The sequence below is a fragment of the Mus caroli genome, unplaced genomic scaffold, assembly GCF_978045245.1.
Source record: "Mus caroli unplaced genomic scaffold, Mus_caroli_1 scaffold_10, whole genome shotgun sequence".
Taxonomy (NCBI): domain Eukaryota; kingdom Metazoa; phylum Chordata; class Mammalia; order Rodentia; family Muridae; genus Mus; species Mus caroli.
The window spans coordinates 107,190,708-107,213,946 of NW_028227265.1; the positions used below are offsets into that span (position 1 = coordinate 107,190,708).

General features: G+C 49.0%; 1 protein-coding gene across 7 annotated transcripts in view; it reads right to left on the reverse strand.

Moving 5' to 3' along the window:
• Positions 1 to 9,158, reverse strand: part of Ank1 (ankyrin 1) — a 177,479-nt gene extending 168,321 nt beyond the window's left edge. For all 7 annotated transcript variants that reach the window (XM_085844074.1, XM_085844073.1, XM_085844068.1 and 4 more), the window contains exon 1: positions 8,756 to 9,158. In XM_085844074.1, coding sequence (XP_085700200.1) covers positions 8,756 to 8,881 — 126 coding nt within the window. In that variant the 5' untranslated portion in view covers positions 8,882 to 9,158. The remainder of the gene's footprint in view (positions 1 to 8,755) is intronic.
• Between the last annotated feature and the right edge of the window lie 14,081 nt (positions 9,159 to 23,239).

The following is a 23,239-nucleotide window of genomic DNA, read 5'->3' on the forward strand; positions in this document are numbered from 1 at the left end:
TAGTGTAGGAAGCCAAGGGTTTAGATGCAGGAAGCTCTGGCAGCAAGAGAAAGCCTTCATCCTTAAGGTCTTGAAGATGCTCACAGTTGATCTCAGAGATGACAGTGTGGTAGACATAACAGACCAAGCTGGGACTTCATCTCAGGGAATCAGGAGGCTAAGGAAGGTTTCAAAGAAGGAGCAAAGCTGCTTTGTATGTTTAGAAGCTCACTCTGAATGCAGAGTGCACTATGAAGCCCAACAGTCATTTCCATGTTAGTTTACAACGGACTCTTTCCATGCCCAGATGTCGCAAGGACCATGGCCCAGCTGCGTGTTGAGCCCGGACACTGCTACCTACTTGGCTCTAGTTCATATCACCTTGGGATTCTTAATTGAGTGTGATGTCATCCCTCAGTCCCAGCTCTCCTCCCCAGATGTCCCAGTTGACAAGCAGGGCAGCCTTTGTCTTTTTCTTTTCCTTCTGTGCATAAATTATCTGCATTTTTTTTTAATTGTGTGAGTACAGAGGAGAGTCGAAAGGAAAACTTAAGTCACCTGGAAACACACATCCACGATTATCCATGTTGCCAAGTGTGGTGATGCCTGCTTACACTGCCAGGACTCAGAAGGCTGAGGTGTGAGGATTGCTTGAGTCCAGGTTTTCAAAACCAGCCTGGGTAGTGCAGAAACATCCTGTCTCCCTAAAGCATTTTTTTTAAATGTACAGCATGCTGTCAACTGGGTAACTGTGTGACAGTCCCCTTTTTAAAAAATTAAGTTGGGCAGGGTGTGGTGACAGATACTTCCAGTCCCAAGGCAGAAGAATAGGTGTTTGAGGTACGCCTGGGCAGTTTAACAAAACCCTGCCCCCTTTGTACAGATGGGAATGTGGTGTGAACCATGGCTGCTCATGTGGAGGCCGGAGTTAGCTGCTGAACGTCTTCTTCTTCCTTGCCTACCTTGCCTTTTGAGAGAAGGTCCATCACAGAAGCTGGAGTCCATTAACTGACTTGACAGGCTGCCAGCAAGCTTTGAGATCTACCCCTCCTCCCAGCCCTGCAGTTGCGGGCACACGGAATGGCACCCACATCTTTTGTGGGTGCTAGAGATCCAACTGAGGTCCTCATGCCTGCACAGCAAGCAATTTATTCACAGAGTCACCAACCTAACCCAAAACGCTATCCCAGAACAGAAACTTTTTAAAAATGGCTAGGGACATAGCCTTGTGGTAGTAAGTTCATATAGCATATACAAGGCCCTGGGGCATACTCAATTCCTGATAATACATATACACACAGAGGCAGGAGGAGGGGAGAGGAAGGAGGAGAAAGAGGGAAAGAGTGGGAGGGAGGAAGGAAGGGAGGGAGGGAGGAAGAGAGGGAGAGAGAGATGGGGAGAGAGGAGAAAGGGAAAGGAGAGAGAGGGGAGAGGAAGGGAGGGAAGAAAGAGGGAGAGGAAGAGAGAGAGAGGGAGAAAGGAAGGGGAGAGAGAGAAAGGAAGGGGAGAGGGGGAGGGGGCCTGCCTTTTCTAGCCCACCACTGGTATGACGTCCTTCCAGTAGCATTTAGCTCTTGACTTCTTTCGGCCCAGCCATATGCACCATATTTAAAGTACCCAGAATGTCTATATTCCCCAGCCTTGCTAGAGGGCACAGGGTTGGATAGATCCCCACACATATTTATCATGCTCCCGTATGCTCTCTCCCTCTGTCAGGAATACTTAAGGGTGTATGTCTGAGAAAGCACCTGTCCTCTCCGTTGCTCCGTTCTTTACTAGCTCAGTGACACATGCCACCAACTACCTACTCAAACACAAAGTCAGAGATGAGTCCCTCCCTGTTCGAGTGCAGGTGAATCCCACAAGGGCACATGTCTGCATGACCCACTTTTGTATATCAATAAATGTACATGCAAATATGCTAATACAGTCAAAGGGAACCCGGAGCTGTCTGGGACTCCTCCTCTTCATTGCTCTCATGGGGGACTCCGCTAACCAAACAACTCTCTAGTGTTATATTGGCTTTTGGTCCCTGCCTGCTGTCCCAGCTCAGGACAGCCTGGGCATCAGTGTTTTCTCTACATCTTGCTTACCTCAGGTTGAAGTAACCTTCTCTACCTCAGGGCCTCCTCTGTCCTCCTGACAGGACCTGCCCAGTTCATTGTCCAGTCTGCAATGCTGGCTACCATTGCTGGTTACCAACAGCCCCTGACCGTCTCCTCACCAAGGATCCACTTTTTCACTGACACATGCTACTTGCGCTGCTAGATGCTCTGTTCCATACATCTGGGTGACCCCTACCAGCCCAGAGAAGCCACCTCCCTGACCCCAGGGAGCCTCCACCACACATCTTTTTTTCCAAAACTAGTTTTGTGTTGCCAGGCGGGCATGAGGATCACCTATAGACTGTGCGATATGCTAAGGTCGGCTCTTGACCAATTTAGCCAGTTCCAATTGACCTTGGAAGTCTGCGTGTACTCTGTACATTCCTTGTAAAATGCAAAGGCTCTCGAGAACAGGACAAAAGAGACAATATTGGCAGAGTGTGGCTGCTGTGCATTTACACACATGAGCACACCATTAAATGATTGTGCGGCAAGATACTGATCATGTGCAGACAGGAATCTCTGAATCAGAAAGTTGGGTGGAAGTAGCCATTTTTTTGTTTTGTTTTGGTTTGGTTTTTTTGTTTTGTTTTGTTTTTGTTTTTGAGACAGACTAACCACAAGGAAAGCAGCCTCTGAGAACTCAGTCTTTACCTACTCCTTCCTCTGGACGCTCAGGGAAGAGTTCCCAGCCACCAGGTGGGCTGCTCTAAGACATCCGTGGAAGCCTTTGACCACTCATGAGGCAGCTGTAACCAAGGCTTAGTGGCTCTGTGTTAAACCTCTAATTTGTAATCCTTTCTTTTCAAAGAAGAGCAGCTATAGTCAGCTTTGGCTTTGCTCTGTCTTCCCTCAACAACAACAACAGAAGAGTAACCTTTTCAGAGGCAAAGGACCTAGTCACATTACAAATTCATGAGAAAAGAATTCCAAAATATTATCTGCCTTGACTTGGTGATATATAATGCAGGTTTTCTTTCCTGGAGAATATGTTGTGCTTTGTTCTCCTAAAAATTCAGATTCTCCATCCCATAAAAGTCCAGTAGACCCATAATCCAACATGTCTCCCCTTCCATACGTTCTAAACCCTTAGAGTCATTGGCCGTGTCGTTGGTCGTGACTATTGTCAGAAAAACCGGATGTTACCTACAGCTGAACAGCTCTACACAGCACTGGACTTTCACAAAGCCTGAAATGTCCAAGACAGGCTCACAGTACACACTGCCTCCTCAGGGGACTCTGAGTGGGTGCGTGATACTAAACCTATTCCAAACAGGAACATCCCTTCTTTCCTGAAAATGAAATGCAGATATGATTTAAAGCGCCTATTTCTCATTTAAGACAATAATGCACTGGCCTTCCCAGACGAAAATCAACATTTCACACTGAGGTTTGGCCATAGAGTTTAATTTTAAAAAACAATTAATTAGCTCTGGACTATCAGATATCCATCACCGTAACAACTTCCCAAGACAACCAACTTACTAGGAAGAAAGGCCTATTTATTGGCTCAGTTTTGGAGGTGCCAGCCTATGAACGCTTGGTCCTGTTGCTCTGCAGCCTGTGAGGAGATGACCACAGGACAGTAGAGAAAGCTTTGCAGAGCCAAACCTCTCACTTTACCACAGAGGCACAAGAGAGAGGAAGAGTCTGAAGAGGCTAAGCTCTCACAATGCACTTCTAGACTACATCCCCAGGTAGCCTGAAGACTTCCCACGAGGGTCCACCTCAAAAGTGACCCAACACTCAACGGAATCACCTGGCCTGGGACCACATTTTCAATACATGGACCTTAAGATTTCTGATACAAAGTTGAGCAACCATCCCGTATAATCCTGTGCAATTCTTACCTCTAACGTGCACAACTCTCACATGTTGATTAAAACAGAAGAAACAAAGTTCAATTTAACATCTTGCCATTGATGAGAAGCCCAAAGCAAAATTGGTCAGCAAGCAGCCTTTGCTGGGGTGAAGAAGACAAAGGTTTGGGGGCAAGCCACAAACTCGTGTGCCTTCCTAAAGAGGTCCACAGTCTGGCTGGTTTTCAGCTTCTGCCTCATCTAGCTATGGGGAGAGTGTGACCTGCAAAACCCAGAGCACTGGGTATAGACACAGGCAGTGTCTCTGTCACTAGAGCTGAGCCAGCCGCTGGGCTTGAGGCAAGTGAGGAAAAGTCCTGTGTTCAGCCAGAGCCAGCACCTTCCACAGCTAGGGCAAGAAGGGCTGCTTCCCATTTCATGAGGTTCTCCATATACTACAATCAAATGCCAAAACAGGGCTACCAGTGTGGTGATAGACTTTAAAGTCTTGCAATTATTAATAAATTGGTGCTTTTTAATAATTCGAGTACAGTGCACAAATTATGCAATTCAAAGACCAAATTGGGACTTATCTCACAAGTGTCAACTCCCTACAGCATGTGCTAGAAAACGGGTTTAACCACAGAACCCAAGTTGGAAGACACAAGGAACAGCATTCTCTGAGCCCTGCAACTCAGCCTTTGGGTGGAGCTTTTAAACCCATTTGGAGATAACAGAAGTTTAGACTTGAAGCTCTTGGTAAATGGGAATCCTGAGCCAGCAGGACTCCAGCCTAGCTTCCTATCTTCAATACTGCTCCGCTATATCCCACAATCTACCCACTATATACCTCATTAAATACCATAGATAGATAGTAAACAGATGTGTGTGTATTATATATATATATATATCCTACCAACTACCCCGTACTTAAGCAGATGCTATGTCCCACCAACTACCCACTATATACCCCACCAACTAAATACCCACCATATATATATGCTACATCCCACTATTTCCCACCAACTCCCCCACCCTTTCCATCCCTCAGAACCTGGGCAAAGAAGGAGAGTTGAGAGCTCCCATGAGCCTGCAGCTAGGGCAGAGCCCTTCCCATTCTGAGACTTTTGTTTTGTGCTGCCTGTGCTTTTCCACTGCCTATCCCCAAGGCTTTGCCTCCCTGAGACCCGGTTAAGAAACTGTTATTCCAAGCAGCTAGAACCACTTGACATGTGGACACCCTGCAAGGAAGAACTACAAGCTCACCAGCAGAATGCCGCACCCCAAAATCGGGATGTCCCCTGCCTGCCTGAGGTTTCTACCTCGGTGCAAATGACTTGGAAATGGTGCGTGGAGCTCCCTTCCAATACCTCCCGAAAGATAGCCAAAGCCAGGCCGTTTCCACCTGAACATATGCTGCAGCCAAGTTTCTGCCCAAGCCGGCAGAAACAAGCGTAATTCACTCATTAAACTGTTAGTTCTATGAACATCTACTGCATGCCCCTTGTGTGTGAAGTACCAAGCTAAGTGCTGAGTGCCCAGTCAGACACAGCTTTCCCTGCGTCTAGGATGTAGGCAGAATGAAGGCCAAGGAGAGAGCCCAGGTAGTGCTACCCAGGGAGCTCACAGGTATTGATGTAGCCGGCTTGGAACACCCCCCCCCCACAACAATAGTCCTATCTCCCACCCACCCACCACCCACTGTTGCTACCTTGAGTTCTGCCCCTCCTCAGTCCTCTGTCTCATTTTCTCTCTCCAACCTCCATGTCCCAGTTCCCCCCTCCACCCCAGCTTCAAGCTCTAGATAAGCATAAAAAGCACACAAATCCTCATATGCCCAGCCCTAGGAAACTGTCCTTTTTAATGCAAATGCCTGCTTTACACGGGGCCTTACCGCTTATTCCTTCCCACTGTACATAACAGTAAATGTCATAAATGCTGCGCCTTCCTTAAAAAAAAAAAAAACAATAAGATATAATTAGCTACAGCTAGAAGCAGCAAGGGCTTGGTGAGGATGTTGCTACTTAACCAGAAAACTGAATGAAGCACGTTCAGAGCTCCTGAGCTCAGCTCCAGTCTTTGTACTGAGGTTCCTGTGTCAGTCAGTCAGTCAGTCAGTCAGTCAGTACGTCACAGCCTCAGCATCCATCCCCTGGTGCACAGCAGCACCCTGAACAAGCACCTTCCCACACAGTATCCCAACTGCAAAAGCTGCAACCACCGTTCAGGTTACTACCGCGGTTATTCCTACGAATGGGGGGGTGGGGGGGGAGGGATGCGGTTCTGCTCAGCCAGCCCCAGTTAAACAGTTACCCGAGACTGACACCTTTCTTCCCTTCTAGTAAATTCAAGAGTGTCCTTGGCTCAGGGACCCATTGCCATAAATTGCCGTGTCTCTGTAGTAATGTATCCATTTGTATGTAGGAAGTGCTTTTTCCATGCTCATGGAAGACAAGGGAGATGACTCTCGGGGTCATCTGTGAGACCGGCTACAGCATTCCCCCACTGCTTGATTTTAATATGTTATATCTCGAGACGTTCCTTCTCTAGTAAACACCTCACCTTATATGAACCTTCAGTCAGCGCTCAGCCCACTGCTTCACATAGATACAGCAGAACTTTCTCTCAATTTTCCTTTGGGCTAGGGGTATATAGCTCAATGGTAAAGCACCTGCTTAGCATGCACAGACCCAGAATACCAGTGCCCTTCACTAAGTGGAAACAAACAAAGAAATGCTCCTTTCTGTATTGCCTTTTGCCCCTCTCCTTTTCTTCTAGGGTCTTTCCACTTTCTTGCAACTTTATATTTTGCTGTAGGTGTTAGCTATATTACCTTCTGTGGCCATCCAGAACACCTCACAATGACCATGAAATATAAACAAAGCATCCCTCCAAATATCCCCATAATGTGTCCCGGGATAAACAATATATCCTGGGAGTTCACATCATCGCTATCCATTTGGATTAAAACTTCCTGGTTGCTGTACCAATCATAGCCTCTCAAGTCACTGCAGAAAACCATGAAAATCTGTATGGAAGATTTCCGAACACCTACTGACGCAGTGTGCTGTGACCAGCTAGTAAGTCACAACAACGCAACCCAGGGACAAGGGAACCTATGCTCACCCAGAACCCAAACGTGGGGCAAAGTTCACCAAGAATGCAAAGACAAAGACTTAAGCCACAGAATCAATCTCCAAATTGCTGCGTTTCACAGACACGCATCGCATGAGGTCGGTTAAGAAGAAATGAAAGTAAAGAGAGTTTTGCTTTTACTGTTAGTCGGACTGTCATCTCTGGGGTCGGGAATACGAAGAGGAAGCTCCAGGCAAGAAATGAGAGGAGAACGAGGAACTGAGTCTTCTTCCAAGATCAAGAACAGGGATGGAAATACAGAGAGACCCGACACCATTGCCAAGAGAGTGGAGGAGCACTAAGCCCTCTTAGGAGACTTCCTTGCCTAACCTACTGGATTGGCATCTGAGACCCTAATGTGGGACTGTCCCTGTAAGTGGCACCAGCCCAAACTCTGCTTCACTGTTGGTTTGGGAAAGACCTCTTGCTTAAAGAGTGTGTTATGCCGAAATTACTATTTACACACGAGGTGCCAATATTGGGGGGGGGGGAGAAGGGGCAGAGAGGGAGGGTAGAGGGACACTATAGTGTCTTCCGGTGTATAGGAACACCTAACATGGTGATTCCTTAGGTTAAGAGTCAGAGAACACCTCAGCCTGCCCAGTGTCATCTCCAGGAAAAGAGCCCTATCAGCCCTGCCACCTACTTCGAAGTAGACTGTCCCCTACATGGCTGTCAACTGCAGCTTCCATATTTCCTTCTCAGAGCGAGTCAGTTTCAGGGAGGGAGTCTTTCCTAAGCAAGGGCAGCGTCTCTGTGAAAACGCCCCATGAACCCAAATTCTCTCTGGCCAGGGGTCATTCCTGCAGGCCCACATCAACTTCTCCAGGTTAAGATGGCTCTTGCAAGCTAGGGTCCAGCTCTACCTTGGACTCCCAGAATTCCACTCACGCTTTCCTAGCCTGTGCATCCCTGAAGCTCTAGCCGGCGGTAGAGTGCCCTGCTTAGTCGCTGTGGACATCCAGGTGCTTGTCATTAGACCGTGGGTCTAAACTACGTTGGTTCTTACCCCGCCATGATCTGAAAGAAGGACTGCAAATAGCAACAGTTGCTTTCAGGGGTCTGGATCCCTGGGCTGTCTCAACACAGACCCTTGTCCCATGAAAGACTGCCCCCATGATGTCCCATGGCAGAGCTCTTCTCCGACCAGGCCTTGGGTCAGGCTGGAAAAGCCCCAGCGAGGCTTCTAAGGGAATTCCTTTTCCCTGCCACCAGTGACTCCTCTGGAATGACCTTAACATAAAATGCTGCCAAATGCCCGAGGGGTGAGATGCTTCTTCCAGGTCCACCCGCGGACCCACAGGGTCAGGAAGGGATCGGGAAGGGCAGTCGCCCCAGTTCGTCCTGAGAGATCTGGGGGGAAGATGCTCTCTCCGGCGGCGCAGGAGAACTCACTAGTCACCTGAGCAGGAGCGGACAGTACCACCTCTGGAGCGCCTGCCCTGTTCACCCAAAGCAGCTCCCCAAGAAAGCCAGGCGAGCAGCCCTGCGCCCCGCGGTGCAGCCCCTTACCCGCTTCGCCACCCCAGAGGCGGCAAAAGTTCCTCCCGAGCGCGGGCCTCTGTTCAAGGTGCTGAAATGAGTCTCGGGGCAGCTCGCCCGAGCCTCGGGGCCGCTCGCTGCTCGCCCTGTCCGCCTCCCCCCTTGCCGCTCCGGCGGGGTCAGCCGGAGCGCGGCCGATCGCCTTCCCGCAGCTACTCCGGGCGCCTCGGTGCGGGGCCGCCGCCGCCCCCTTACCTTCTTCTTGCGGTCACGGGAGCGGTTCCGCCGCTTCCTGTTGGATTCCTCCTTCTCCTTCTGCTCCTGGAGGGCCTGCGCCTCGATGTCTTTGATTTTCTTCAGCTGTTTGGCCGCCTGAGCCATGGCGGGTCGCGGCGCTCGGTCCCCGCCTCCCGGGCCCGCGCCCTCTGCGAACCGGCGGCGACGACACCCTCCCGGGGAGAGCCGGCTCCTTCAGCTGCGCAGGGCGCGAGCTTCTCCCCGGCGGAGGCGAAGGCTGCGGCGCCCGGGGGCCGGGGCGCGGGGCGGAGGGCGAGGAGAGGCCGGCGCGCGGCTAGCCGAGCCCCGGGGTGGCGCCTCCCGCCGCGGCCGGAGCTCGCTCGCCCGCGCCCCGCACCGGCTCTGGGCTCGCCGCGCGCCCTCGCCGCGCCCGCCCGCCCGCCCGGGCCCCCCCTCTCCTGCGGCGGCGGCGGCGCGGGGGGCGGGAGGGAGGAGGCTCGTACTGCGGCGCGGGCCGCGGAGGGCGGACTCGCCGGCTCGCGGGAGGAGCGGGGGCAGCTCGGTGCGGCCGCCCCACCAGGCTGGGCGCGGGGCGCTGAGAGCCGGCGCTGGGTCCCCGCTGCAGCGGGGTCCCGGGGTGGGGATCGCGGGGCGCCTTGGGGGCGACGGGAACAAAGCGGGGCCGCTCCGCCCCGGCCCGGCGACCCTGCGGACCGGCGTGACTGACGGCGGCGGAGGAAATGCCAGCATCGCCCGGCCGAGCTGCGGAGCGTGGGACCTGGGCGCCGCTGCGGCACGGACTCCGCTAGCGCCGAGCCTGGCCCGGGCCGCCCTCCGGGAAGGGCCGCGGCTCCTGGAGGAGAGCTTGATCTGCCCCGGTCAAACCAAGTGGGCCTTTCCTTTGCATCTTTACCAAATATACTTAGAATACGAGTCCAGCGTCAAGTCCATTCTTTTTCTTTTCGCTCCTTTTGGACAGGAGTGGAACTGGGTCTCCCCATCAGGGACCGCCCACCCTGCAATACCAGGTCTCTCTCCACCCTCCCTCCGTAGGTACTGTGGTCTGGACCGGTGTTGGGCTGCTGTAAAGAACCTTACCAGCTGGGGGTCACGCAGCAACCAACGTAGACTGTGGGAACGGGAAACGGCTTAAGCTCATTTCACCACTCAGTCATGTGACAGGCGGGGAAACTGAGGCCCCGACCTATGAACATTGCCCTTTCAGTCTGGTTGGTGCAGCTCCCAACCTCCTCCTTCCCTATCCCACAGGATGCTAAGGACAGTCTTGAACAGTGGTGTTTGAGTCTTGGAGAAGTTATTATGAAACAGCCTGCTCCCTCCTGTCCTCTCCCGCCCCCCACCCCCCCAGAGCCTGTGCAGGTTTGAAGCAGCTCTGGTGAGGAGCGGAAGGAGTAGTACTAGGTACTGTCCCCACCCCTCTTTCTCACAAACACATCTCGCTCAGTGATTTCCACTTCTGTCTTCCCCACTAGGCCCCTGACAGAAGGTAAGGTGCTGGGTAACCACAGGGGTCTGACAGATCTAACTGCTATCATTTCCCAGGGGCGAGTCCTGGGGCTTCTCACTGCAGGCAGAACCACAAATACCAATCACACATGCAACTTCAATTGTCATGTAGGCACTTTGTTTTTTCCATGTAAAGAAACTAGAAGTTTGATTTTAAATGTATTTTTAAGCCTGTATATCTCCCAAGCCATCGTTTCAACATGAAGTTGATATATTATTGATGCGATTTTACATTATTATGCTGAGTCTTCAGAATCTGGTCTATTCTTGTCTGGATTCAGATGAGGCGTATTCCCTCACCACCACAGGCCCCTCTCTAGATAACACACCTTGGCTGTAACCAGCCTGCTCAGAAGGACACCCTCTGGAGCCCCAACATCATGTCTTTGGCATCCCACCACTAAGTCCCTTGACTGTAGTCATGAATAATATTTACAAGCTGGTGTAATTATTGTTACTTCCCAGAGAAACGTCCTTTTTGTTCCAAGATGGAGATCAAAATCTGTTCTGCTATCTACAAGGACCTGAATGGTCAGCCCTACCCTAACCTCCAATTTTTTACTCCGGGCCTTTTTGGTACCCATGTGTCATCTAAATTCCCTGGGGCTATCTGCATCAGGATCTACATCCCTGCTTCCTCTGCCCAGCCTGCTCTGTACATACTCGACCTTCACACACACACCCCTACACACACACACACACACACACACACACACATGCACACACACACACACACACATACACACACACACACACATACACACACACACATGCACACACACATACACATGCACACACACACACACATGCACACACACACACACACACACATACACACACACACACACACTCTCCCAGGTCAGCTCTCCTCCACTAGATCTTTAAGCTCGGTGAAGAGAGGCGACGTGCTTTGTTCAGAACTGCATCTTCAGCACCTTGGCCAATACCATACATTCCCAGGAGCTCAGTGAAATGGAGTTCAAACCAAGTCAGCTTTGTTCTGGTTTAAGGAACAAGAACTAAAATGGTAGCGCTTACACAGCACTGAACATTTCCACTCTTTTACCGGTGGGTCGAGTGAGGAACAGGGAGAGTGAGTAGCTTTCCTGAGATCACACAGCTAATGGAGAGATTCATAGAAAACAATAATCTGGTGGCAGGGCCCCCCCCCCACTACCCCACTTCTGGAAACCATGAAACCGTTTCTCTTCCTAGTCTGTAAACAAGAATAGTGATGATACCTCCTTTGAGAGACATGGAAGAGGTCACGGTGCAATGCTCCAGTAAAACACAGAGTGGACTAAACCGGTGTTTGGCAAAACCTGCTGTAAAAGTATCTCCAGTATACAGATGCCTCCCGTGTATCAAAACCTGCACAGGAGTCCCTTGGGGGCAAAATACAATAAAACAAAATGTCTCTGAGACTCGAAGTAAAGCATTAGTAAGAAGCAGAGCTCCTACCTCAACTGTCCCTGGAGTCACTACTAAAGTGGTGGCTCTGGACATACACAGTTCCCATGGGACCAGTGCTGTTCGTGTTCTGGGTTCTCTTGGCAGGTGCTTCTCCTAGGACTGGTGAGGTACTGGGAGACCTCTGCCTCAGAGGAAGAAACAGGATGGTACGGGCTACAGCCATTTTGCTCAGCAGGTTCATTTGGACCCAAAGGGAGTCCGGAGGACATAGCAGGTGCCCTCTCCTAGGGGAATGAGGATATGGGTTGGGCCAATATGGTGGAAGCTGGAGGGGCTGCCTCGTTCTTGGTGGGAACACTACTCAGGTGCAGTGGTTTTAATAAAAATGCCTCCCACAGACCCTTAGGTAGTGGCACTGTTAGGAGAGGTGGGCTTGTTGGAGAAAGTACGTCACTAGCCAGGTGGGCTTCGAGGTCTCAGAAGCTCAAGCCAGGCCTAGTGGCTATGTTCTCTTCCTGCTGCCTGCTGATCCCAGTGTAGAACTCTCAGCTCCCTCTCCAGCACCGTGTCTGCCTGCATGCCACCATGCTTCCCACCATGATAATGGACTAAACCTCTGAAACAGTAAGTCAGACCCAATGAAATGTTCTCCTTTAAAAGAGTTGCTGTGGTCACAAGGTCTCCTCACAGCAATAGAAACCCTAACTAGGATACCAGGTAACTCCTCATTACCACAGACCATCTGTATCCTCTGCTAACTGATATCCTGATGTTTCCCAGGATCTAGGTACTGCCAACCATTTACAAAGTATTTATCAGAACAAAATATGCCTGTAACCCCAACATCAGAGGCTGAGGCTGGGGGATCATGAGTGTTTTTACGAGGTGAGATTCTTTCTTTGAGCATCTCATTGCATCCCAACATAAGCACCTGTCATACTTTAGATATCAAATGTTCTGCCAAAAAGTCCCAGCCTCCTGTGCAAGCAGTGCTCAGAGGTAGGTTTGGGGCCAGTGGGTGGATCCAAAGGGCTCCAATTTCATGAATGGATTGATCCACTGATGGATTCAAGTTTTGACTAGACTATTGGGAGGTGATGAACTATGGGAGATGGGGCTGGGTTGGAGGGAGTGGGTCACTGGCAGTGACTCTTGAAGAGATATCTTCTCCTCTCTGTTGCTTGCAACCCTGGGATGGGCATCCCATACTGCACAGGCTCACCAGCATGTTGCTATGTTTCACCACGAGCCCCAACAATGGAAGTGCCAGCCTTGAGTTGGAGCCTCTGAACCCAGGGCCTAGACAAGTCCTGTCTCCTTTCAGTTGTTTCTCTGGTGCTTTGTCACAGTGACAGGACTGTGACTGGCAAAGTGTCACCACCCCTATTTTCCAGATAGGGAAGCTTAGGGTGTGTTTGCTTAAGTGGCTTCCTTAAGCCCATTCAGAGTTCAGGCCAAATATCCTGAACCAAGTTATGGCTTGGGTGTGAGGTATCCCTCCAAAAGCCTGGCTTAAGACAGGCCTTCAAATGGCCAGCTGTGCCAGGGATGGGCCAGATCTTTGTGGTGGCTGGTTTTAATTGTCAACCTGATAGGGGTTAAGATCACTATGGAAACAATTCTTTGAGTATGCCTGGGAGAGATTATTTAGACTAGAGTAATCGAGATGGGATTGAACAGCGGACTACAGCATTCTGTAGTCTGGGACTCGGGGCTAAATATAAAGGAGAGGGTGAGCTGCTGAGCCTGGGCGATCACCTCTCTCTGTGTCCTGACGATGGACACAGTGTGACCAGCTGCCTTGCGCTCTAGGATGGACTGCACCCTAGAACAGTGAGCCGAAAGAAATCCTATAGCCCTCTTTCCTAAGGTGACTTCGGTCAAGCATTTTACCTCAGTCACACTGAAAATAACGGGCAGCACCTTCCAAGGAGCAATAGCAATTGTAATTACCACACACATAAAATAGTATGACCAGCCAGCCAGAAGGCCAACGCAAAACCCACATGACATCGAGATCAAGTAAAGAGCTCCTCTGTGTGGCTCTAGAAGGCGGTGTCCCACAGGGCAGTCATAGCTCTCACGGGAGCCTGGGCTAAGATGAGGGGGACATTTCCTTGTGGTTCTTCTGACCATTCCTAAGGAACTGTCGACCCCTGAGCAACCCTTGTTTCTAACTTGTTTCTAACTGTGAAGTGAGGGCGACTGCTCACATGGACATACCAGGCAAGAATAGCCCCAAGGAGCTCCCCCTTTCCATTCCCATACAGAGTCCTGTAGTTCAGTAAGGCTTTCTCATTCGTCTGTTTAATAAAGAGAAGGGGCATCCACTTTGATATAGTTCTGCTTCCTCTAAGGTTTCCAGGCAGCCCTTCCCCCACAACTCCATCCTCTAAGCATATGGTTTATACAACTGGACCGAATTATGTTTTTTAAAAGGAACATTATTAATAATTAAGAAAGCCTCCCAACATAAAAGCTGCCTCCTGAACTAAATATGAACAGCTAACGCATACCAGTGCGTTAGACATTCCTGTGAGCTTGTTTAGCGTTAAGAACAGCTTAGCGAAGCAGACCACCAGGGTCACATTTTTTTTTTTTTTACAGATAGGAATCAAGGAATTGAACTTGTTCAAGCTCAAGTCCCTGGGCCTACGACTGTAAGTAAAATAGTCTTCAGGGTCTGTGCTTTGACTGGTCTATGTGGACATCCATCCTAACTAAAGCTGAACTGAGGAAGGGAATCTCTTCTATCCTCTCCTAACCCCCAGTTAGAAGGAAAGAAGCAATTATCAAATATCTGTTGTCCTGAGACCTCACACCACAGCAGAGGCTGTGGCAGACTCCCTCTGAGACCGGCACTAGTCAGTCATCCATCACTACGCCAAAATAGGTGAATCTGAACAATATAAAGAAGTGACTAAAAATAACCTGGAGAGAAAAAAAATGTATTTGCTTTTCAGGCTACTGGCCATCAGCAATGAAAGCCAAATCAGGAACTTGAGGTAGGAATCTGGAGGCAGGGACTGCCCACGGCTTGCTTAGCCTGCTTTCTTAAACAACCCACATGCCCACGGGTCACACCACCCACAGTGGGTGCAATGCTCCACATCTGTCATTCTCCACATTGTCATCAAGAAAATGCCCCCATTACCATGCCTGCAGGCCAGTCTGAGGGAAGCATTCCTCAACTGAGGGTCCCCCTTCCCAGTTAACTCTAGTTTGTGCCAAGTTGACACAAAAGAAGGCACCCAGCACAGACCCCGTGGTTCCTCTGGTGCACTGGTCAGCCATGAAGATAAATCCCATCTGGGACTTCGAGGGCAGTGGTGGGGTGCCATTTTGGAAAGGGATGTACTGTTTTAAACTGATCTATCATGGAGGCCCTTAAAAACCAAAAAGTCACAAGTAGAGAGCCTGGTTAAATCTGCCATGGTCCCAGGGGTATAAGTCAGCTCCAAAGAGCAGGAGGGGGACAGTATCTGGTATTTGCCAGAGCTCTCATCCCTTCTTTGCATACCAGAGGTTAAAGCTGTGGGCTGGGCATGTGGTGCCGACTAGAGAGTGCCCAGATCTTACTCTCTGGGGAAGCTAATGTCCTGAATGGGAGATGTCTCCCAGAGTGGTGTGAATAAGGGACACTATCATATCTTTCAGAGCCGTGTGGGTAGAGGGTCTGTATCCACAATTCCTCAACTGTCTAAGCATTGACCACCCTGTTGGAAGGATGACGTTCGGATGTCCCGTGGACCTTCAGTACCCTCAGACTCTAGTGCAGCGAACAACGAGTAGATTGCTCCAGAAGCTGACCCACACGCTGACCTCAGCCCGTGGACTTTCAAGCTTTAGGATTGTGAGTTGAGAGATGTGTCCTCGGACACAAAGGACACGCTCACATTTCCCTGTGCACCACTACCTGAGTCATACCGTGTGATTTGCTAGTGCCCAGTCCTTCTCTCTCCCTATTGCTTTGTTTTGTATTGTTTGCTGTTGTTGCTATTATTACACCTTTTGTGATCTCCAGATGAGTGTTACTGGAGATCCGGCTGTCCAGGGGCTAGAGAGATGGCTCAGTGGCTAAGTTCACCTGCTACTTGTTAGGGCTTTGTCAACGGGACACAAGCCAGGGTCATCTTGGAAGAGGGAACGTTGGTTGGTAAGATTCCTCTATCTGATTGGCCTGTCTGTGGGGGCGTTTCCTTGATGTGGGTGGGCCTAGTTCACTGTGGAAGATACCACTCCTGGGCGGGTGGCCCTGGGGTATGTTTTAAGAAAGTAGACTGAGCCAGGCAGTGGTGGCACGTGCCTTTAATCCCAGCACTTGGGAGGCAGAGGCAGGTGGATTTCTGAGTTCGAGGCCAGCCTGGTCTACAAAGTGAGTTCCAGGAGACAGAGAGAGACAGAGAGAGACAGAGAGAGACAGAGAGAGACAGAGAGAGACAGAGAATGGAATGGTCCATGAATATTTCTGTGACAGACAGAAGTGACCATGTTGTTTTGAGGTCGATTTGTGGCAGAACTCTGGAATTCTGGGCTGGAAAAGCTGTTTGAGTGCTCACATTTTAATGGGCTTTCCAGTGAGAGCTTGAAAGATAAGAATTTTCAGAGAGACTCAGACGAGGGAAGTCTGGATTGTGACATTTCAGAGGGACGCAAAAACTATCAAGGCCATTTGTGTGATATTTTGAGTTAAGAATCTGTAGTGTCTAGCTAGCTGGGGGCTGAAGAATCAACTGTGATTAACAAGAGTCCAGAACCACGGATGTGAAACCTTTGCTTTGCTGGGACAATTAATGCTGGTCAGCTGGAGCTAAGGAGTTAGAGGTGGGAGAGACCAGCATCACCGAGTGAAATCTTCTGCGAGTGTTTCCTTGGGATCAACACACAGAAGCTGTAGTCTTGAGGGGTGGACCACAGCTGCATCGCATGCTGGCCACCAGATTTTGGAAGCACAAAAGATACCAAAAAGTCAGTGATCCTACACACACACACACACACACACACACACACACACACACATATCTCAAACTACACTACAGACCCACAGCAAGAAGATAAATATAGACGTGTGTAAACCAATGGATTAGAATAAAGGGACCAGAAATAAATCCACATGGCTACAGTCATCTAAACTTTAACAAGGTGTCCAAACATATGTTGTGGAGAAAACAGCCTGTTCAACAAATAGTGCTGGAAAAAACTGGATATCCACAGGCAGAGGGATGAAGCTGCTCCCTGTCCCAGTCTGTTATAGTGATGGCTAACCTTGCTTGTCAACTGGACACATCTGAGAAGAGGAGACCTCCTTCCCCGCATCATCTTTTGTTGTTGTCCTTTGTTTTCTATTTTTGTTTTTGAGGCAGAGTCTCACTGGATCTGGCTAATCTAGAACCCACTATGTAGACCAGGCTGGCTTTGAACTCACAGAGATTCCCCCCCTGCCTCTGACTCCTGATTAAAGGTGTGTGCCGCCACACTAGCTAGTAGAGGGACCTTGATTGAAAAGCTGTGGGGATGTTGTGGGATGGATGGCTTGAAAACTAATGTGTGTAGAAGGACCCAGTCTATCCACCGTGGGTGGTGCCATCCCTAAGCAAGTGGCCCGGGGCTATATAAGAAAGGTAGCTGGTGAATCCACTGGGACTGGGCTCCACAACTCTGCATTTTGTGTGGTTGTGGTTCTCTGTAGTGGTTGCTGTCTGTTGCAAAGAGCAGTTTCCTTTATGAGGAGTGAAGACTGCACTTGCCCGTGGGTATAAGAACACATGTTTATAGATTACTGTTAAGAATCATGTTACTTTAGTAAAATAGTAGTTGTAGATTCTCCTTGGAGAATCAGTATGAAACTCTTAGACTGAGTGGGCTATGTTTAAGAATATGAGGGGCCAGAGAGATGGCTCAGTGAATAAGAGCACCAACTGCTCTTCCAGAGGTCCTGAGTTCAATTCCCAGAAACCACATGGTGGCTCACAACCATCAGTTAATGGGATTCGATGCCCTCTTCTGGTGTGGCTGAAGAGAGCAATGATGCACTCATATACATAAAATAAATAAAAATTTTAAAAAGAATATGAATATATTCAATAACAATTTTAAAAAAGAGTCCATGAATTTGAAGGAGAGTGGGAGGAGGGAGGGAGGCAGGGAGGGAAAGATGAAGGAGGGAGGAGTAAGTCGCTGAAAGGGACTCTGGGATGAGCCACAAAGCAGCCTCCATCTGTGGTTCCTGCCTTGAGTTCCTGCCCTGTCCTCCCTCAGTGATGGACTCTTACCTGAAAGCACAAGATGAAATAAATCCTTTCACCCCAAGCTGCTTTGGGTCATAGTGTTTGTCGCAGCCAGAGGAAGGCAAACTAGGACAAGTCACTCTGTCTGGAAGTCATTTCAGAGTGGATCAAAGGCTTCAGACTCTGTAGCTGCTATAGGGGAACATGACAAACACTTCAAGGTGCAGGCATAGGCAGGGACTCTCTGAGACGGCCTCCAATCGCTCAGGAGAGAATCTAACTGTCAAATAGGATGCTGTGAAATTGAAAAGCCTCTGCACATCAAAGCAAATGGCACAGTGAAGAGATGGCCCACAGAGAGAGGGGATCTTTGCCAGCTACACATCCACCAGAATGTGTCTAGCATCTATAAAGAACATTAAAAATTAAGGAAATTCATTCAGTCAACAAGTAGGCTGAGGAATTGAATAGATGATTGTCAAAGGAAGAAATACAAATGACCAGTAAGTATTTCCCAAAATGTTCAGTATTCTCAGCCACCAGGAAACGACAGATCCAAAGTACACAGAGACTCTGTCTTGCCCCAGTCAGCAAGGTTACCACCAAGAGAACAGATAACATCAAAGCCTGCCGAGGACATGGGGAAAGAGCCCTCATTCGATACGGGCGGGAGTGTAAACTGGAACAGGCACTATGGATCAATGTGAAGGTTCCTAAAAGACGGAAACATAGAACTGTATACTGAAGTTTTTCATCCTGAGTTCATACTTCTGTGTCCACACATTCTGTTGGTATGGAACAGACGTAAAAGTCCACGAACCGGTGAAGTGATATGGAAAATGCAGCAGATGTATACAATGGGTTTCCATTCAATTATAAAGAAGAAGAAAATTATTACATTAGTGAGTGTGTGCTCACACAATTGTGCGCAATTGTGCACGCATGCGCGCGCACACACACACACACACACACCAGAAAACACAGTATGCTACATAAGCCAAACACAGTATGCTACATAAGCTTAAACTTGTAAATGCATGTATATCTAGGGCATGAAAATAAAAAACAACTTGAGAAGGGACTTATCAATGAAGCAGAGGTGGAGGAGAAGGAAAGAGGTGTGATTCAATGTATGTGGTGTGATAACAGGAGGGACTATTTGAGGGGAGGTAGGGGAACAGCAATAGGAGGGCCAGAGGAAGAGGGGCAGAGAGGGAGAGCGAATCAGAACAAATTAGCATAGTGCACACATGAGAATGTTACAGAGAAACCCATTGCTTTCCATGTCTACAGATCCTAATAACAAGGGAAGCTGCAAATTGGTCATACCACTGAACACCCACCAGCAATCTATGTCTGTTCCCACACCTTGTTTATCATTTGTAGATCAGCAGCCTTGAGGCTGAGGTAGAACCACTCAGCGGCAGAGGCCCTGGGTCAACCTTCATCGTTTCCACCGTGGCCCTGTGACATGGCATTCCTCCCTCACTAACTACAGAGAACCTCTTTTATCACCGCTGCTCATCCATGGGCCTTCTTTGGTGAAGTTCTGCTCAAAACTCTTGCCCATTAAAAAGTAATTAGATTATACTGTTCCTGGTTTGAAAGAAATTCTTTGCATACTCAGGCTCTGTAAGAGAGGTCTTTTGTAAGCTATATGGCAGTGTAGTAAATCATGTCTCCTTGACCCGTGGGTCTCCTTGACCGTGGCCTCTCTCTCTCTCTCTCTCCTTCCCTCCCTTCTTCTCTCCAGATATCTCCCTTTTCTTCTAAGACAGGGTCTTTCAATGTAGCTCAGACATTAGGCACATTATATAGTAACACTAGTGTTAAAATGTTTGCTCTACATAGTCGTGGCTCTGTCTGCCTGCTCTGCCAGCATAGAGAATCCCTTTGCATATGTGACTTGGGCTGTGTGACCCTGCTATTGTGTCTGGCAAGTGGGCTGTTGTATGCTGCTTTTAAATTCTTGCTGAACTTAAAAAAATCCAGCAGCCTGTCTTTCTATAGGTTTATCTATCTGCACAGGTGAGTATGTGGCCAGGGGATCATCTTCGGTTGCTATCATCAGGAACACCATCCACCTCCTTAATGACAGAGTCTCTTACTGGCCTAGAGCTCGCTGACTATGCTAGGCTGCTTAGCCAGCAATCCCTGAGAGTCTACCTGGCCCTGCTTTTCACAGCACCAATATGTGCCAGCATGCCCAGAGCCTTTACAAGGGTGCTAGGGATCACTGCGGTCCTCGGCGTTAGGGAAAAGCCAGGTGCTGCAGCATGCAAGTCACATGCCCCACTGACCGAGCCTTCCGTCCCTTCCTTTAGGTTAGTTTCCGAGTGGAAGTGCTGAGGATAGGACACGAATAACTCCAACTCTATGGGACGGGACAGGATGACACCAGGACTAACCAAGGGCTCCATGTACCCAGCAGGAGCTGCGCTTCTGAGCACTTCTGCTAACAGAGTGGCTATTCAGTCACTGTTGGTTCTTAGTGCTTCCTGTTTTCTAGATTCGTTTTAATTAAGGTCATGAATCGCCATCTAAATGCTTCTTCGGCTGATTTTAGGTGATTTGTAAAGCATCTTAAATATTTCATTAAGACATTTGAAGATTTTCAAAATAGCCAAGGAACAGTAAATTAATTAAATCTACCAGTTTGAAAACAGCAGCTCAGGGCTGACTCTGAGCACTCATGAGATCATAGCTCCCGAGAACTCGCTCGAGCAGTGGCTTACTTTGAAACAAATGTCAGTATATCCTTTTCATCTTTACACTTCAGTGCCCAACACTAAAAAGAAAACAGCCTTTCAAAAACAAAACCAAAACAAACAGCTCCCTGCTCTGTGACAGCACACGCCAACCTCTCTCCCTAGGGTTTGCTTTACTTAGCTTTGCGGGGTAAACTTCTGTTCAAACTGTAAACACACAGGGAGACACATACAGAGACATACACACACACACAGACATACAGAGAGACACATGTAGACACACACAGAGAGACACACCCACCCAGACAGACACACACCCATGCACTCACATTCTCACACACATTTGCACAGGCACATGTTCACAGACACACATATACAGATTCACACACAGACACCCACTCAAGACACACACTCTCAGACACAGACACCCACTCAGACACACACAAAGACACAGACACCCACTCAGACACACACTCTCAGATACAGACACCCACTCAGACACACACATACACACACACTCTGAGGCACACACATCACACACACTCACATATACACACCCAGATAGGCAGCCAGACAGGCACACACACACACACACACACACACACACACACCATGCCACAGTCTACCAGATCCTCAGCCTCAGCAAACACGCGTGTTTCAGTTCTCTGTGCTGCTTCTTTGCATCTGCCTTCTGGGGTTGAATTCCTGCCCCGCCCCTTTGCAGCTGGGCCTCCACTGTCACTCCTCCAAATTTGTCCTCTATCCTTTCTAGTTCCTCCTGTGGTAACTGTTGCTGAGTGTACTCTTGCAGCGACGCCTAACACGTTCTTCTGTCTGAAAACTGGTCTGATAGGCTCACTCCAAGCCAGGCTGACAGACATCTGGGAGGGGCACAAGGCCAAAAGGCCCTGGGGGATTTCTCTGCTCTTATTGGCATTTGATCCCCTTTGCCTAGATCCACTATTTTATCTGGTAGAAAAATATAATAATTCAGCTTAAAATAGGCCTTCTATTTCCGTTTTTCATGGCCCACACATCTTGTGCATATACAGACGTATGTGGTATGTTTGGGGGGGGGGCATACGTGTATTTGTGAGCATGTGTAGGTAGGCTAGAGGATAGCACCGAAGGTCTTGATGACTCTCCATTAAAGTGTGTCCCTTGCTGAATCTGAAGCCACCAGTTTGGCTTGTCCTGCTAGCTAGTCCCTAGATATCCCATCGCCTCCTGCCTACAGAGCACTGGGAGGCTGCTGTGCCTGCCTCAGTTCCCTGGCTTCTCCCATCTGCACTCTGGTCCTTAGCTTTCCAGGCAAGCACTCTGTCTGCTGAGCCCTCCCCACATCAGTCCGTGAGTTATTTTAAACACACTTCTTCATTTCTAAACATCTGGGATGCTTTTTAGTTAGTCTTTTTTTTTTTTTTTTTGGCTACAGGCTCTTCCAGTACCCCAATGCAGCAATCAGAACATGCTCTGTGTGGTTTTTAACCCTTTAATGTCTGTTAGAATGTGCTGTGCTCATGGGCAAATTTTAAGAATAATATTCAGCTGTTGTTTCCTGCTGTGCTTTGGATGGGTCCTCTATGGCCATTTTGTTAATTGTTTTCAATTATGTATTCTTGTGTGTGTGTGAGAGAGAGAGAGAGAGACAGAGACAGAGACAGAGACAGAGACAAAGAGAGACAGAGAGACAGAGAGAGGCAGAGACAAAGAGAGACAGAGAGAGACAGAGAGGCAGAGACAGAGAGAGGAGAGAGACAGAAAGAATCAGAAGGAAAAGAGACACAGAGAGAGATGTATGTGTGCTATGTGCCCAAATATGTATCCATCTGAGCTTTTGTGTTTGTGCATATGGGACCCAAAGAAAGATGTGGCATGTGTCTCTCTATGGCTCCCCACCTTGCAGTCTGAGACAGGTTTCTCACTGACCTTGAAGCTTGCTGTGTCAGCTAGGCTGGTGAGCCAGTGAGCTTTTGCCTGTCTCCATCAGCCAATGCTCAGGTGCAGACACAGGCAATCGTGCCTGCTTTTACTTGGATGTTGACCTCAGGTTCTCTTGGCCTCACAGCAAGCACTTGTACACACTTAGCCATTTCCCTAGCCCTTCTTCTTAGTTATTTTATATCGTGACTGATATAATCGACCTAAAAGAGACTTTTCGGGTTTCTACAAGTAGGATTTGAATCTATATCACCAAGGCACCCATGAACTCAGAACAGCTGCAGCTGCCTACATAGGGCCTGGGCAACACTGAGTTCTTCCCTAAACGTTCAGTCACAGCTGGGGAAGGGGCTCATGGACCCCTGCATAGGAGACCTAATGGCAGTCAAGGACTGCTGGAGAAGAGGAAGTCACAGTCTTTAGTGATGGACTCAGGGAGTTACCTCAACGCCACACCTCACCAGATGGACAACGCTGGTGAAGCCCCTGGGTCCCAATGTAAAAAGAGAACAGGAAGGACAACAGGATGAAGACTCAGTGGGAAGAGAGAGGCTCATGGGGTGGGAGGGAGAAGACAGAAGATGAATATGACCAGAATGTGTGTCCACGTTTATGAAATTGTTAAGGAATAAGCTAGGAGATTTTAAATATTGAAACCACATTACTACTTACATTAGCACACTCAA